The sequence below is a fragment of the Bicyclus anynana genome, chromosome 14 (genome assembly GCF_947172395.1).
Source record: "Bicyclus anynana chromosome 14, ilBicAnyn1.1, whole genome shotgun sequence".
NCBI classification, from domain to species: domain Eukaryota; kingdom Metazoa; phylum Arthropoda; class Insecta; order Lepidoptera; family Nymphalidae; genus Bicyclus; species Bicyclus anynana.
The window spans coordinates 16,026,068-16,041,467 of NC_069096.1; the positions used below are offsets into that span (position 1 = coordinate 16,026,068).

At 40.0% G+C, this 15,400-nt stretch overlaps 1 protein-coding gene across 2 annotated transcripts in view; it reads left to right on the forward strand.

The window, feature by feature from the left end:
• Positions 1-15,400, forward strand: part of LOC112053294 (E3 ubiquitin-protein ligase Ubr3) — a 68,594-nt gene continuing 53,194 nt past the window's right edge. Inside the window, exon 1 of one of the 2 annotated variants that reach the window (XM_052885611.1) lies at positions 1-828. In XM_052885611.1, the coding sequence (XP_052741571.1) occupies positions 618-828 (211 nt within the window). In that variant the 5' untranslated portion in view covers positions 1-617. The remainder of the gene's footprint in view (positions 829-15,400) is intronic. The other variant, XM_052885610.1, reaches the window with a different exon arrangement.

Sequence of the window (15,400 nt, forward strand, 5' to 3'; positions counted from 1 at the left end):
CACAAACCAGCTTTCTAAAAACGACGAAACCATTTACAACCTTAAAACATTGATTCTATAGATACAGTTGTGTTAAATCGATGATAATCGTTAACTTTGAGAGGAGTCCAGCGAGTCAAGTCCCGATTTAATGAAAAGTTGTGGTTGTGAGCGTGGTCGTTATGTGGAACGTAGCCCTAATAAAGTGACCTTGCGACATTTTTGTCTATTATCATTAGTTGTCGTCAAAATATTATGTGTGTGTGGTCATATTAAAAAAACTCATCTTTATTCTTTTCGAATTTTTCGTATATGACAACTCCAAACGAATGGCCGAGTTGTTTCTGCATTGCTCTATTTTTATTTTCAACTGCGAAATAAATAATTTCAAACTCATTCGTGAAAAAATTCTTAGTACTAATCCACGCAGTTAGTGTACATCACTCCGAGTCGTTTTACAATGGTAGCTTGAACACGCAACCACGATGTTCGACCGCGGATGCGTTACGGACCGCAGTTCATTGCCTTATGTAAAACTGGTAATGGTGTTTCTTCCGTGAGTGACCGAAATATACAGTGACTTATGTGTATAGTTTGACGGTTGGTGTTAATAGTGAGATAGATACAAGTGTGAAAAAATGTCTACGGCTCAGGTGTTGATGAAGAAGGGCAAAAGGGGCGCCGCGGCGTACATCCATGCGGATTGCTTGACTGGCTGCCCGAAGTACCTGGGCCCACTGCTGGACGTGTTGCTGAACCCCAGCAAGGCCATCGACGACTGGGAGACGATAGACTGGTGCCGCTGGCTGCTGGCCGGCGGCCGAACTCCCGACGAGTTCGCCACTATCGGTAAGTGGACCGTTGGTCATAACTGTACATATTAATTGTATGTCATAGTCCTTTCTAGGTTATGTTTATATGCTTGTGATGGGCTATATAGTTCCCATGCACATCAGTCTATATAACAATAGTCATACAGAACACTTTGTTTAATTATTACTAACAAATACTATACAAATTGAGACTTTAAATAAATAAATATACTTTATAATACAAACATCACATAACCCTAAAGAAAGTCTGTGTTAAGGGTACTAATATAGCAGATTTTATCATATAAATTTACAAATTACATATATATTCTGTATTAAGTTGACTGCAAATCAGACATGCTCATCATATAAATAATTATTAATAAAGGTAAGAGTTAAAGTTAAACTCATCTCATCATCTTAACTGTGCCTATTTTCCTGGTGTATGTAATAATTATGTTATTAATAACTTGATAGGTTAACTATGATTCTCGATAAGTCCCAATATTAACCAAAAACTGATTGATTATTCTTATAACCTATAAGATTATATAAAAGGCTTTGGACAAAATTCAACCAGAATTATTAATTTCTAAGATAAAAATTTTTATTGCTAATATTATAAAACATTCAGAAAAAATCTTAGCACGTCCACCAATGTGGACGTGAGTGGCCGTGCGTGGCAATGCTTTATGCTGGCCCAATGCGGATTGGCAGACTGCACACACGCAGAGAATTGAGAAAATTCTCTTGTATGCCAGTTTCCTCACGATGTTTTCCTTCACCGTTAGAGACATGTGATATTAATCTCTTAAAATGCACACAACTAAAAAGGTGGAGGAGTACGCCCCGGAGCAGATTCAAACCCACACCTTCCAGAGTCGGAGGCAAAGGTCATATCCACTGGGCTATCACGGCTATGATAAGATATATGTCTCTCTAGATTTGCAGATTTTATGTAAAATCTTTATTAAATAAGCAATTAGCAAATATTTTAATTATTAATTATTATTGTGACAATTTTTAAATCCACAAATTGTAAAAATGCAAATAATGGAATCGCAAATAAGGAACTGTATACAGTTTACCACAATTAAAGTAAATGTTAACATTTTTATAATGTACTAGCGGACGCCCGCGACTTCGTCCGCGTAAATTTCGATGTCAACTTTACTACTACCCCTACCCTACTCTACCCTACCCCTACCCTACCACTACCCCTACCCTACCCCTACCTTACCTACACCCTACCCCCATCCTACCCCTACCCTCCCCGTACCCTATCCCTTTCCTACCCCTATCCCACCCGTACCCCTATCTCACGCCTATCCTACCCCTACCCTACCACTTCCCTATCCTACCCGTACCTCTACCCTACCACTACCCTACCTCTACCCCTACCCTACCACTACCCTAAACCCGGGCCTCAAGCCTACCCTACCCCTACACTACCCCTACGCTTCCCTACCCGTACCCTACCCTACCCTGTAACTTCTCTATCTTACTCCTACCCTTAGCAAAATCGGTCCAGTCCTTCGAGAGTGGTGGTATGACCAAGAGAAATAGAGACTTCTATGCTAATAATATAAAGAGGTAAAGTTCGTGTGGTCGTAGGAGGTAATCTCTGGATCTACTGGACCGATTTGGAAAACTGTTTTACCAATAGAAAGCTACGTTATTTGCGAGTGTCATAGGCTATGTTTGATCCCCATATTCACACGGGAACGGGAACTACGTAAATGAAAGCGCCGGGCGTCATATAGCGGAATTTCTGCGTCTTTTAGAAATTTTGTATTATCTCCGAAACTATTTAAGTAATTAACATACTGTGAAGGGCAAATCTTATCTCCATAATATCTTTGTGATTATTAAATAATTTATTTTAATAAGGATTAAAGTTTAGTTGTATAAATAATGACGTAAACCTAAGTATATATAATTAATATTTTTTAAAACACAAAAGGTACTATATCTGCTAATATATAGAAGATAGATATATGGTGTCGCGGACTTTTTTGTAGAACTTTTAAAGATACATAAAGTCTCCATACATTAATTTCAATTTTACCCATAGTTAAGGCAGCGCATGCGAATAAGTCTGTTTAAGAGGATTTTCAGTCCGACCTGTATGACAAAAACAGTGATAACTCGGCTAATATATATGATACCAATATAAAATATAGCCTATAGCACTCCCCGATAATGTAGCATTCTACTGGTAAAAGAATTTTTAAAATCGGACCAGTAGTTCCGAAGATTACCCCATTTAAAAAATGTGACAAACTTACAAACTTACAAACTTTACCTCTTTATAATATTAGTATAGATTTGTCAAAAATAAAGTTGTTAACTGCAAAGATCTGTAGGCTTGTTCACTATCTTTGACATATGCTAGTTGACATAAACTGAATTGAGATTCTATGTAACAAATGTCATCTGGTGCTTACTGGTGGATATCACACAGTAGGTAAATGACATTTTGTCAATTGATTTGATATTTATTTTAATAGGTTGAGACCAAAATAGTGAATAGACCAGCTGAAATGCTATTCCACCTTCCCTACCACCTTTAATGTGGGTATTGTTGGGGAGGGATTAATCATAATAAATTAAAAGCCCTCCGTCGATTTAGTGGACTGTATATTCATGGTCGGATCACTGTTGCAATGGTTCGGGGTCAGGGGTTCTTGGTTCTTGTAGTTTCAAAGGTTCGTGGTTCTTGGCTCTTGATCTTCGGGGTTCTAGGTTCACAGATGTTGGAGACTTCACACTCTTAGGTTCAGGGTTCTTGATCGGTTCACGGTTGGAGCGGAAGTGATTTTTCATCACTGGGGGCTCGGATTATATACAATTCCCCCGTCCGGCACTGCGGTCAGTTAGACCGAACGGGAGAGGGGCGGTCGCGGGGGCTGAGAGTCGTACGGGGAACGGGGGGCGTCAGCGGTCGACCAATCAGCGTTAGTCACCACTGACGCCGCACGGGGAATGTAGCTCCTGTCCGTAACATCTCTCCCCTCAGCGATGCTTCCGCGTAGCTCTTCTTTTCCACGTTCAGGACAGCGAGCTTCTGGTCCAATAAAGTGCTGCTTCTTTGAACTCAGGTACTTGCACTTGTATATCCTGAGACGTCTGGATCTCGCGGCGTGTGCTCGGCATGTTTGAAGGTGCCAAGCTACTGGATCCTCTATCTTGATCTTGCATAGATGGCTCGTTCGTAACTGGATCCATTCGTTATTCGCTGCTGGCTTAGTCCGCTTCTTGTAAGCGAACTTCATTGCGTAAACATTCTTAAGTGCGTCAACACACAGGTTCTTGCGTTTGTAGCGTTTATTATCTTGAAATAACTTTTGCGCTTCTATTCTGTTCTTGCTCTTGATCACGGAGAGATCATCAGTGCTACATCCATAGTTAGGATAGCTTCTGAGTGGTTCGGTTCTGAGAGGTTCGTTGAGCTGAGCGGATCGCACTCCCCTCGTACAGCGCTGCATATTATCTGGTTCTTCAATACTGTTCTCAGAAGAAATGGAAGGTTCGTGCAGGCGTTTAAAGCTCTCAGCTTTCATGTTCGTGTTCACTTCTGGGAGATCTTGGTACTGCCAAACTTCCGTCAGCCTCGTCTGATGTAGTAACTGTAGTTCTCCCACGGTTCTTGCTTGTATAGTGTGCGAAGCCATCATGTGTTTGCCTCGCAAATGAAAGAAGGCATTTTGGCTGCTTTCCTTTTTCACAGATTTTCGGTTCTGGTTCACTTGATCCGGGTCTTCAGCAGTCGTCTGCACCATACCAAGCGTATGATCTAGGTTAGGTCCCGTATATGTTGGCGTTGGGTCTTTTCTTTCTTGATCATCGACGTCGAGAATTTTGAAGTTGTTCGAGCTCGACTGCCGTGCAGGTTCGTTCCAATCTGTGGATCCACCGGAGGTTCTGGCAACGTGAGATTGTCCGGCGACACGCTCAGGAGAGAAATGGGAGGACTGCTCCCCTCGTGCAGGATTTGCGTGGCGTGGTGAAGCCTCTGTACGAAGACTTCTGTCGGCTGGTATCTCAGAGCCTCGTGCATTTTGGAGTCTGGCAAGGTCATCCTCGGCTTTTCTAATTTCCGCTTCTAGTTCCATTTGTTGTTGCTCATATTCAATTTGCAGTTTTAGCTTCTTGATAGCGGCAAGTCGTACCGCTGCCTCATATTCAGCCTGTTTTATGCGCAAAGTCGTGCTTACAGAGGTTCTCAGCGTGCTTGTTGATCGCGTCGGTGATTGCAGACGCGCTTGTTCGTGGCGAGGTGGTACGAACGTAGACCAAAAAGACTCCACACATTGAATCTGTACATGACGAGCTGGGTTCGGCGCACGAGGGTTCGGATCTTGCAACGCAATGGCCTCGCCATGTTCAACTTCGATTTGTGTGTCTTCAGCCATAGTTCGCACCATCTTGACGTGTTCGTATGTTGTGTGTTCGGGTCTTGTATTGGGTTCAGGAGAGATCGGTTCTTGTGTGTTTGGTTCGTGAGAGTTCGGTTCTTATGTGTTCGGTTCTTGTGTGTTCGGGTCTTGAGTGTTCGGTTCTTGAGTGTTCTGTTCTTGAGTGTTCTGTTCTTGAGTGTTCTGTTCTTGAGTTCTTCAGAGTTCAGAGATCCGTTTCGATGGATCTAAAGTTGTTGGGGTGTTCTTGTTCGGTTCTTGATTCAGAGATCCGGCTCGAAGGACCAAAGATTTTGGGGAGGGATTAATCATAATAAATTAAAAGCCCTCCGTCGATTTAGTGGACTGTATATTCATGGTCGGATCACTGTTGCAATGGTTCGGGGTCAGGGGTTCTTGGTTCTTGTAGTTTCAAAGGTTCGTGGTTCTTGGCTCTTGATCTTCGGGGTTCTAGGTTCACAGATGTTGGAGACTTCACACTCTTAGGTTCAGGGTTCTTGATCGGTTCACGGTTGGAGCGGAAGTGATTTTTCATCACTGGGGGCTCGGATTATATACAATTCCCCCGTCCGGCACTGCGGTCAGTTAGACCGAACGGGAGAGGGGCGGTCGCGGGGGCTGAGAGTCGTACGGGGAACGGGGGGCGTCAGCGGTCGACCAATCAGCGTTAGTCACCACTGACGCCGCACGGGGAATGTAGCTCCTGTCCGTAACAGGTATCTTCCAGTAAAGTCAATAGGCACCTTTTGGAAGTGATCATTTCTTAACATTGATGCTATTGAAGTCTAAGATTTAGCTTAGTATAAATAGTACCTACCATTTTTGTGCCGGCAATGTCACACAACACATGTGAGGCGCAACCTTGTAAACAATGAATCACCTTTAACTTGACAAAGACAAGAATAGTGTTATGATTGTGTAGATAAGGTAGTTTATTGACTACAGTATATTTTGAGCCATTTATAGACAATTTCCAATACTGTTGGGTGGTCAATTTCCAAGCTGTGCTTAATCACGAAAGCTAGTCAAGAGTGTTGGGCTGTTTGAATTAAAGGGTTCTGTAGTTGTCTGCTACTTAAGTCATGATATGATATTAGACAAATAGGCTAATATTTATACCAATAGTTATTCAACTATTGGAATAACAATTTAATTTAAACCTATATACCTAATTAATTTTTCTAGTAATAATAATCTTTGATCTGTATATCTATAGGAAACACACACAGACTACTGTGGTTTAGTGTTGTGGAAACCCTAAAAATTATAATTAATCTACCTTTCCTCTCGACTACTTCTATGCTATTTAAGTCACTTACTATTTGGTTTTCATTAGTTGCCTATTTTGATTGTATAAAAATTAAACCTGGTCTACACATTACTTTAATAAATTAGAGATTTTAAAACACGTTATCTACAGTTTGTCTAATAATAATCTGTAATTTGGATTGAAAACAGACAGTCTTGCTCAACCTTGATGCTCGACAAAGTCAGCCTTGATGTAGCCTAGGTGCTCTGTAACCCTGTTTGGGAAGAGACAGATCTGATGAACCTTCACTATTTATATTTAAACAGGCTGCTTTAAATGTGATGCAGGCTTTTCTTTTTTTTTCTTTCTTAAGCTTTTTCTGCACTTGGCCATTGTTTGTAGATCTATTTGGTGCTGGTCCCCACTGGAGTCATTTTAACCAACCAAGCACGTTCCAGAAGCTTAGCAGGCCGCCCAGGTTGCAGAATGCCAGGATTGATTGAGTGAGTCCTGAGATTGAGTCAGGATTGTAGTTGATCGTTGGATCTTTGTTTCTAGGTGTTTTTTGTATGCCTCTTTGTGAAGACTAATGGACAATTTTCAACAGCACCACAGAAATACCACTATTTCTTTCATTGCATTGCGATGAAACAGATGTGACTTTGTCAATGCAATCATTGGTAATTATTTTGTCTATACGTCTTGTATTCTCAAGGAGAGATTACTTATGAAAAATTAAAAGATTTCATCTGTATGTTTGTATCTGTTCTTTTATATTTATATTACAGCAAATGATACTTCATTTAGTTATTAATATTAACACAATTAACACACAGCAGCAGCTTTGTATACCTGTTCTTCTATATTACCTAATATAAATTCTTCTATATCCTAAGCTGCTCTAATAGGATCTTACTAAATTTGGCTAGGCAGGGAAAACAACACGTGCAGAGAAGGGGGGTGTTAACAGATTGTCAAGGAATTCCTTAACCCTACATCCATTGGTCTCAAATCCTGGATTTTGCTATGATTGCTTCTGCTTTGGATTGCTGCAATATTTGTCTTCGAAAAGTGAAAAGTTGTTGGTCCAGTCAGGGCTGATCTTAGTCTTCTTGAAAGTATATCAGTAAATATTTTCTGTTTGCATTAATAGTTTCAAACACAGCATTAAAAAATCTTCTGCGTTCAGTTTAGATCCAGTCCATAGTCCTTGCTCAACATATTAGTCTATGAAATGCAAGATGTGATGCCAGAATATGTGACTATTTAGTGTCAATGAATAAATACAATACCTGACATTGCATTAATATCATCATCATTACCAGCCTATATTAATGGAATATGGAGCTTAGACCCACCACGCTCCTTCAATGCAGGTTGGAAATCTGAAACCACATAGGTTAACCACTGGACTCATGAGGCATTATATATTGGGTTCTTATAGTAGAAGATCCGAAGGAATGACCTTCACCCATCTCTTCATTGGATATAAAGTGCTTCTAAAACTCCTGGCCAAACTATCGTTAATAATAGTTAATAATAGTTTGGACAATAAATTTTTAGGGAACATACTGGCAATATATGTTTATACCCATGTTTTTTTTTTACTTGTTTAAGTCCTTACATACGAAATTTGTGTTTTGTAAGGGAGGAACCTAAAGTAGATTTTTTGCTATATAACACTAGTCCACCAAACGCTCACAAGTAATTTTTTTCGAGTAAATTTTCGCTTGGGGCAGAATTTAGCGAGTTCGCCAGTTCATCGGGTTGATGTCATGCACATCAGTTTTATCGGATATCAGGCCGTTAGCGCTACAGGTACGTGAGCTTACTTGATCGCCAGTGGCTGATATTAAGTAAGGGCGGCGAAACTCTAGGTGGCCCCTGGGGTTAAATCCCACACTACGCCACTGCCGCGGAAACAGAAGCGCAAATATAGTGCGTTCTCGGCTTAATCGTCACATAATGTTGGTTGTCTTGACCTCCTTACTGAACGAGGTTGAATGGTTAACAATCAATTAAATTGTATCGGCAAAAAAACAACTGTTTATAATCTGTTCATTATTACCAGGTACACCAATATGGTAAGATTAGGTAGTACCTAGTGCAGTAGACAATCAGTATTTTCGTACTCAGTAAGACACTATTTTTCGGGTTCCTTAGTCATCATGGCAAAACTATGGCATGTTTGTCTGTCCTTCCAAAAAAGCAATCTTCTTTTCCTGGGTTCCGTGCACCCAAAAGTTGAAAATATCCTACATAGGTTAAGTTAAGTCACTGTCATTATTTATTTACTTAAGAAAGTATTTTTGTTTCTTTTGTGAGAAATGTTTACCCTTTATTTGGACCCTCCAAGTAATTTCGATACAGGGCCCCTCCAAGGCACGCTACGCCACTGGGTGGGCAGGACGAACAGCATGAAATGCGGCGTCGTCTCTGCCCACGTCCCACGCCAGTCGTGCCCGTAAGGAGCTTCATCATTATCAACCCATATTCGGCTCACTGCTGAGCTCGAGTCTCCTCTCAGAATGAGAGGGGTTAGGCCACCGCGCCGGCCCAATGCGGCAGACTTCACACACGCAGAGAATTGAGATAATTCTCTGGCATGCACATTTCCTCACGATGTTTTCCTTCAGCGTTTGAGACACGTGATATTTAATTTCTTAAAATGCACACAACTGAAAAGTTGGAGGTGCATGCCTCGGAGGTTATATCCACTGGGCTATCACGGGCCGTAAGGAGCTTAATATGTTCAAAAAAGAAATTATGAACGCTGGTCGCAAGGACGATGACAGGGCCGGAGTGGCGGAGTGGCACGAGACAGGTGGCAAAAAACAGTTGTGACGCCGCGCCGGGCACCCACGCTATTATTAGCGCTCGATAATAAGCGGCGCGGACCAAATAATATCTCATTAGTTCGGCTTTTTGTACTTATTAGTGGCTTTGTTGTCGGCCCACTGTTGCTGTTGCTTGTTACGATTACCCCTTTGGTCTAGTGGTGTATCTTTGGATGTTTATGGTTCGATTTTTAACGCTTTAATGTTGCTGACGGCAGACAGCAGCAGCAGATGACATGTCGCCGCGACACTACGGTATTTCGACGGTATTGTTTTAGACAACATGTCGTTGAGTCACAGAATGTATTTCATAGAAATACAAAGAATCCAGTAATGTCGCGGCGACACGTCGCCTGGTGCTACTATTTGCAGTCTGCTATGTATTCGTTTCTCTATTTATCACAAAAATCTAACGTAGGCAAGCCTCAAATCAGACTCGAAAATCCTCTAAACACTTTTCTCTCCGAAAGTACGCACTTTTCACTCCAAAACATATTTTCACTATACTTTTAAAAATGTTACTGCAATGTCCACTATCTAGGCATTCAGACAAGGGACGGGTCCCACGTTATCTTCACTAGCAGACGCCCGCGACTTAGTCCGCGTGAAATTTAGTATTCCACAAATCCATGGCCTTTTCCGAAAGTAGCCTATGTGTTAATCCAGAGTAAAATCTATTACCATTCCAAATTTCAGTCAAATCTCTCGCTAGTCGCAGTGTAAAGGAGGAACAAACATACACACACACAAATTTTCGCCTTTATAATATTAGTGTACAGCCCGAGCCAGGACTTTAACCCAGAATCTCGTGTTTCGTAACCAATAAGATAACCACTGGTCTAAAAGGCAGGTTACAGTGTCTACAATTTAACGTAATGCAAATAACCCGGAAAGATGCCAGTTGGAGGCAGGTGCATCACACTTTAAGACATAGTATCAATATAAAACTAAAATTAATAAAAAATAATAATAACACGGCTGTAATTATGACATTTCGGACCAGGAAGTTGAGCATAGGTAATTGGCAATTTCGATAACTTTTTGCGGTGGCCATTTTTTGTCTTCATAAATAGGTATTCCACATTTGAGTACCAATTCGATTTTAGTTTTTTTTCCTTGATCCTTAATGTACCCTCAGCGGCGTCACTGGTTTGGGTAAGCGCATAGTCTGACGGGGTCCGAAGGCAGAAGCAGAGAAAATGGGCGGAACGACTCTCTAGCCGCATTTTAGTTGAAGTCCTAAAGTAGTTTACGTACAGCTTGTCCGGGAGAATATTCCGGAATTACCTCCACTCTGCCGCCAAGCAGCATTGCTGTCATTCGATTTGAAGTGTATAGTTATGGTTGACATTACTGGTATGTTCTTCTCCAAGGTTCAATTTACCAAAATACATTAAAATCTGCTCAGCGTCTTAGCCATCAAAAGGTAATAACTATTAATAACAGACAGACCTACTTTCGCATTCTTTTTTCACTCGACTGTTAATAAGGGTTATGGTTTTTTTTATATTAAAATGTTATAATATTCGCTAAAATGAAATACAAACCATAAAACAATCATATCTCATAGTTGCGATTTACGAAACCGGTCGACTAGTGCAGCGGTAGACAGAAAATCGATTCCGGTTAGCGTAAATGATCCGACGCATACGACCAGCGCGTTAACGCATAACGACTCCTGTGCTGTGGCTGCGACACGGTATGAGGTCCGTTTTGACAACTATGACATCTTATATTAGTGGTGTACCCTGTAATATATTTCAGAATTTTATTAATAAAAATTATATTGAAAAAAGTCCGACTTCTTTGCAATATCAGCGACACGGTATGTAGCTCGTTTTTACAGCTATGGCATGATATATTAGTGGGCTATATCACATTTTGGAATTCAATTTATTAATATTAAAGTGAAATTTATTCGTCTACATAATACAAACTCGTATGTTACTTTTAAATTAGTAACAATTTCCAATATGTACAACATTCTGCTAAAATAAAAATGTTTTTTTTGTTAATTTTAAAAAATGTCCAAGTTTACATTAGTGTAGTATATGTTGTGATTTATCTTAGGTTTGTTAATGTGTAATTAAAACTAAGTATTGTACCAAAGTGAAATTGAATTATTTTTAATTCTGCCATTTAACTTATGAAGTGTAGAGAATTTTTAAAATAATTTCTATTAGAACACATAATTATTTTAAAAATTCTTTACAATAATTATTTGTTCTATTCGGTAATTTATATTTCAGTTTATCACTTACAAGTATGTCAGCATTTTTAACGATATTTACAATAACACTAATAATTTCTTACAACACCTCCGACAGACGTCAAAACGGCCTTTGTAATGTATCGCAAGCACAGTAAATTGCAACCTCAACCTCTACCTACTCGTAGTTAACTTCGCACCTCGCATGACTGTATTTTTACATTTAAAACTATCGCCTATTGTATAAATAGTTTGGGAAGTACGTGCAACAGTATATATAACTTTGAATACATATTTGAATAGCCCACTACAGAGCCTGACCTAGAAGAGGAGATTTCGAACTTAGATCACCACGCCGCTCCAACGCGGCTCGGTGGGCTTGATTATAATGTTTGACTCAACGTCTTATGAACTTAAGCCTCATAGGCTGACTACTGTACCAACAAGGCACATAATAAACTTCTCCCTCTTATTGCGTCGGGGCAGTTAACTAGTAAATATACATCCCAAAAATGGCACAAATAAATAATTATTATCAAAAGTGTTCTGAAATAACAAGAATGTGTTTAAGGAAAATGTGTGTAATAAATTATTATTATAAGCAACAATCTGAACCGGACATCAAACGTGTACTTGACCAGTTCGCCTCTGCAGCTTGGTGACTCAGCTGTTTAGACCATAGGCTCTCAACGTGGGCGATGACGCCCCTGTGTGTGCCTTTTAGCCTTTTTGGGGGGCAGTAGAAAATCCTGAAAAAAATAGAGGGTGTTTAGATGGTGCAGAGGGACGTGGACAAATTAAATAATGGCTGAAGATACGCCAAGATAATTTTATAATTTTTTCGAGATTGATGTAAGCTCTTCTTCCTTGGTCTGAAGGCGCGTTAAGATTCCTCGTAATGTTCGCTACACCAATGTGGCATGAAAACCCTTATAATCAGGATAAAATTTATGGGCGTTCATAATATCGATATTCTGCTGATTGCACTCGTTAAGGCTTTGTGACCAGTTGACAAATACAAAGCCGGTTTCCTTACATTTTGGTGGTTCACCCGGTCTTCCTGGCCGCAGTTCAACCATCATGCAGTGGTGTACAGTAAGCGTAGCGATATATGAAATTGACAATTATTATCACCGATATTAGTACACAAATATTACAAAGAGAAATCAAGCCACTGGTTATACTGGAAGTTGACTCAACGCTAGTTACGATTCGAATATGACAGTCCCTGCAATGTATTTACCATGACGAATTTTATCAATATCACTCACTCTAAATAATAATTTAACAAAGCGTTTCTGTTGGACTGACATTCCTATACAGTTCATTTCATGTAGGATGGTGCGGGTGACAATTCGTATCGTTCGTTGACGAGATTATTAGGTACGTATTATAAACGTCATGCAGGCAACTGTTACAGTACCCATGCTATCTGAAAAACGCTTTAGTTTACACCACGGATTCCTTAAAGCGTCAGCTTTGGCTTTTATTTTTTATTTTTATTTTATTTTTAAACAACAAACGCGCTTATCGCGTGACCTTTCCCGCGCTACAGACGTTCAGTTTTAACTGTATAGTTTTATTATAATCGAAATTCCAATCAAAATCGTTAGAAAAAACTGACGGACACAATCACACGTACGTACGATTTACTGAACAGTTCGACTGTTCAATTAAAACTGCATATCTTGTAGCACAGGTTACTTCTAAAACAAGTCTGTCATCATAAAACAGAACATGTAGGCAATTTTAAAGTTAAAGTGTGTTTAAAGTTAAATTATGTTTTACGACGACGTTTCACGTCAAAAAAATTGTATTTCACGTCTCGTAACGCAATTGGTGTTGCGTTCAAGGTGCGATCTGTATGATTGTGAATCAGTGTCAGTGCAATGACTCCGTCTGTTTTGTCGGCGGTCGGTGCTCACAGGCCGCGGCGTGCGTTCACCCGCCGCCAACAGCTGATCGGTGCACGTGCCCGCCTCCCCGCCACCCCGCCCCTGAACCTTACCAGTGGAGCCTGGACGCAACTCAAGATACCCATGTTGTGGTTCTATGGGTCCAGAAGTTCAGACTTTTTTAGGGCTGCTACTAATGCCAGTGATTTTGACCATTATTGTAGGTATGTTTTTATCGGAATCGTGGATGTAAGTTTCCAATTTTGTTTGCGGATCTTCTTGCTTGAATGTATTGTACCTTAATTATTTTACTTATACAAATAGTAATCAATTAACTTTGTTGTAAAAAATTTCGAGTCTTAAGTTTCACGTCAAAAAGTTTCGTTACATTAGTCGTTTTGGAGCGAAAAATATAATAAAACATGATAAAAACAGGTTTTTAAATTGCAATAAAAAAAAAACAGTTTTATTTACGGAAATATTGAAAAGAACCCGTAGCAAGATTACACATTAATTACAAATTACACACAGGCCCTGAGCATCCTCTGATGTGGACTCTTGTAATGTTTTCGGTGAAGTTTTCGCATAGATTGACGATTTTTCTCGTAGAATAGAAAAATAATTTGTTTATTTTGTTTTAGTATATTTTATAAGTGCATTACAAAAACGATGCTGCTCTACTCATCGGCATTGATAATGTACCAGATTGATGGATGATAAAAATACTAAATACTAGAAAACGCTAATTAAAGGCTTACTGTGAATCTGATGTGAACAGAGCCTTATCAGTAACTATGATCAGTGATCTTTTTGTGCCTCTATGAGTAATAGAATGCATCTTGATCGTAGATCAACGTTTTTGTGACGTCGACTTGTGGTCGATTCTTATCGTTTATGTGGATTGTTATGGTTGTTTTGATATTAGCAGATGATTTAAAGTCTTGAAAGAATAGATATTTTATTTTGAGAGCTCGTCCTGAACGCCCTACATGCGATCAAAGACATCTCGTGAAGAGAAATAGACAAAATATCGAACTCACTGACGCCGCGCGGTTTCACCCGTGTGGTTTCCCGTAGGAGTACGGGGATAATAGCCTATAGCCTTCCTCGATAAATGGGCTATCTAACACTGGAATAATTTTTCAAATCGGACCAATAGTTCCTGAGATTAGCGCGTTCAACCAAACAAACAAACTCTTCAGCTTTATAATATTAGTATAGATTGTCGGCGGAGTAGGTCCACTTCTATCTCTTTCGTCCCAACGCATTGAAAGAGAGCGATATTGCCGGTTGCGTCCTATTGCTTGTCATTTGTCATCACGATATACGTCGTTTGGTTAGGTTGGGTTATGTTTTATAATGTTAAGTATAGGAAGTCCGATCGCAATGCATATAAATTCATACTTATTTCATGCCTATTTTTATACCAAACTGCATTCCTACATATTATAGTTATCTTCGGGTTAAATGGGTTGCTAAGCGGTATCTGATGCTTGCAAAACAATGCTGCAACCTAATTTATAGCAAGGTATGTTTTTTTCCGATTGTGTAAGTGCCGTAGGATCTTTAATGGGACCTCAGCGGCGTCACCGGGGGTTTGGGCGAGCGCAGAAGCATTGACTAATGGGCCCGAAGGCAGAAGCAGAGTAGATGGGCGGAACGACTCTCTAAGGGCGTCTTCTCTGAGACTCAGACCTTGGCTTAGAGGGCCGTTAGTGAAGGTACTTTCTGTGTGTGTTGCCGAGCAAGAGTGCAATGTTTGGTAGGGCGTCTCTGTGTGCTCACATACAGTGGGTGATGCTTTGTTATCATTGTTATCAGCCTTTCTTGTATTATCTTTATTATTATTATTTGAATAGCTGTTATCCTATATTTGTTATTATTTGAATGGCGCACTACAAGGTCAGGCCACATCTTTTGAAGAGAAGATGGAATTTGGAGCTAAGACCCAAAACACTTATCTGATGAGGGTTGGTGATAATGTTTTACTTTCAAAAGATC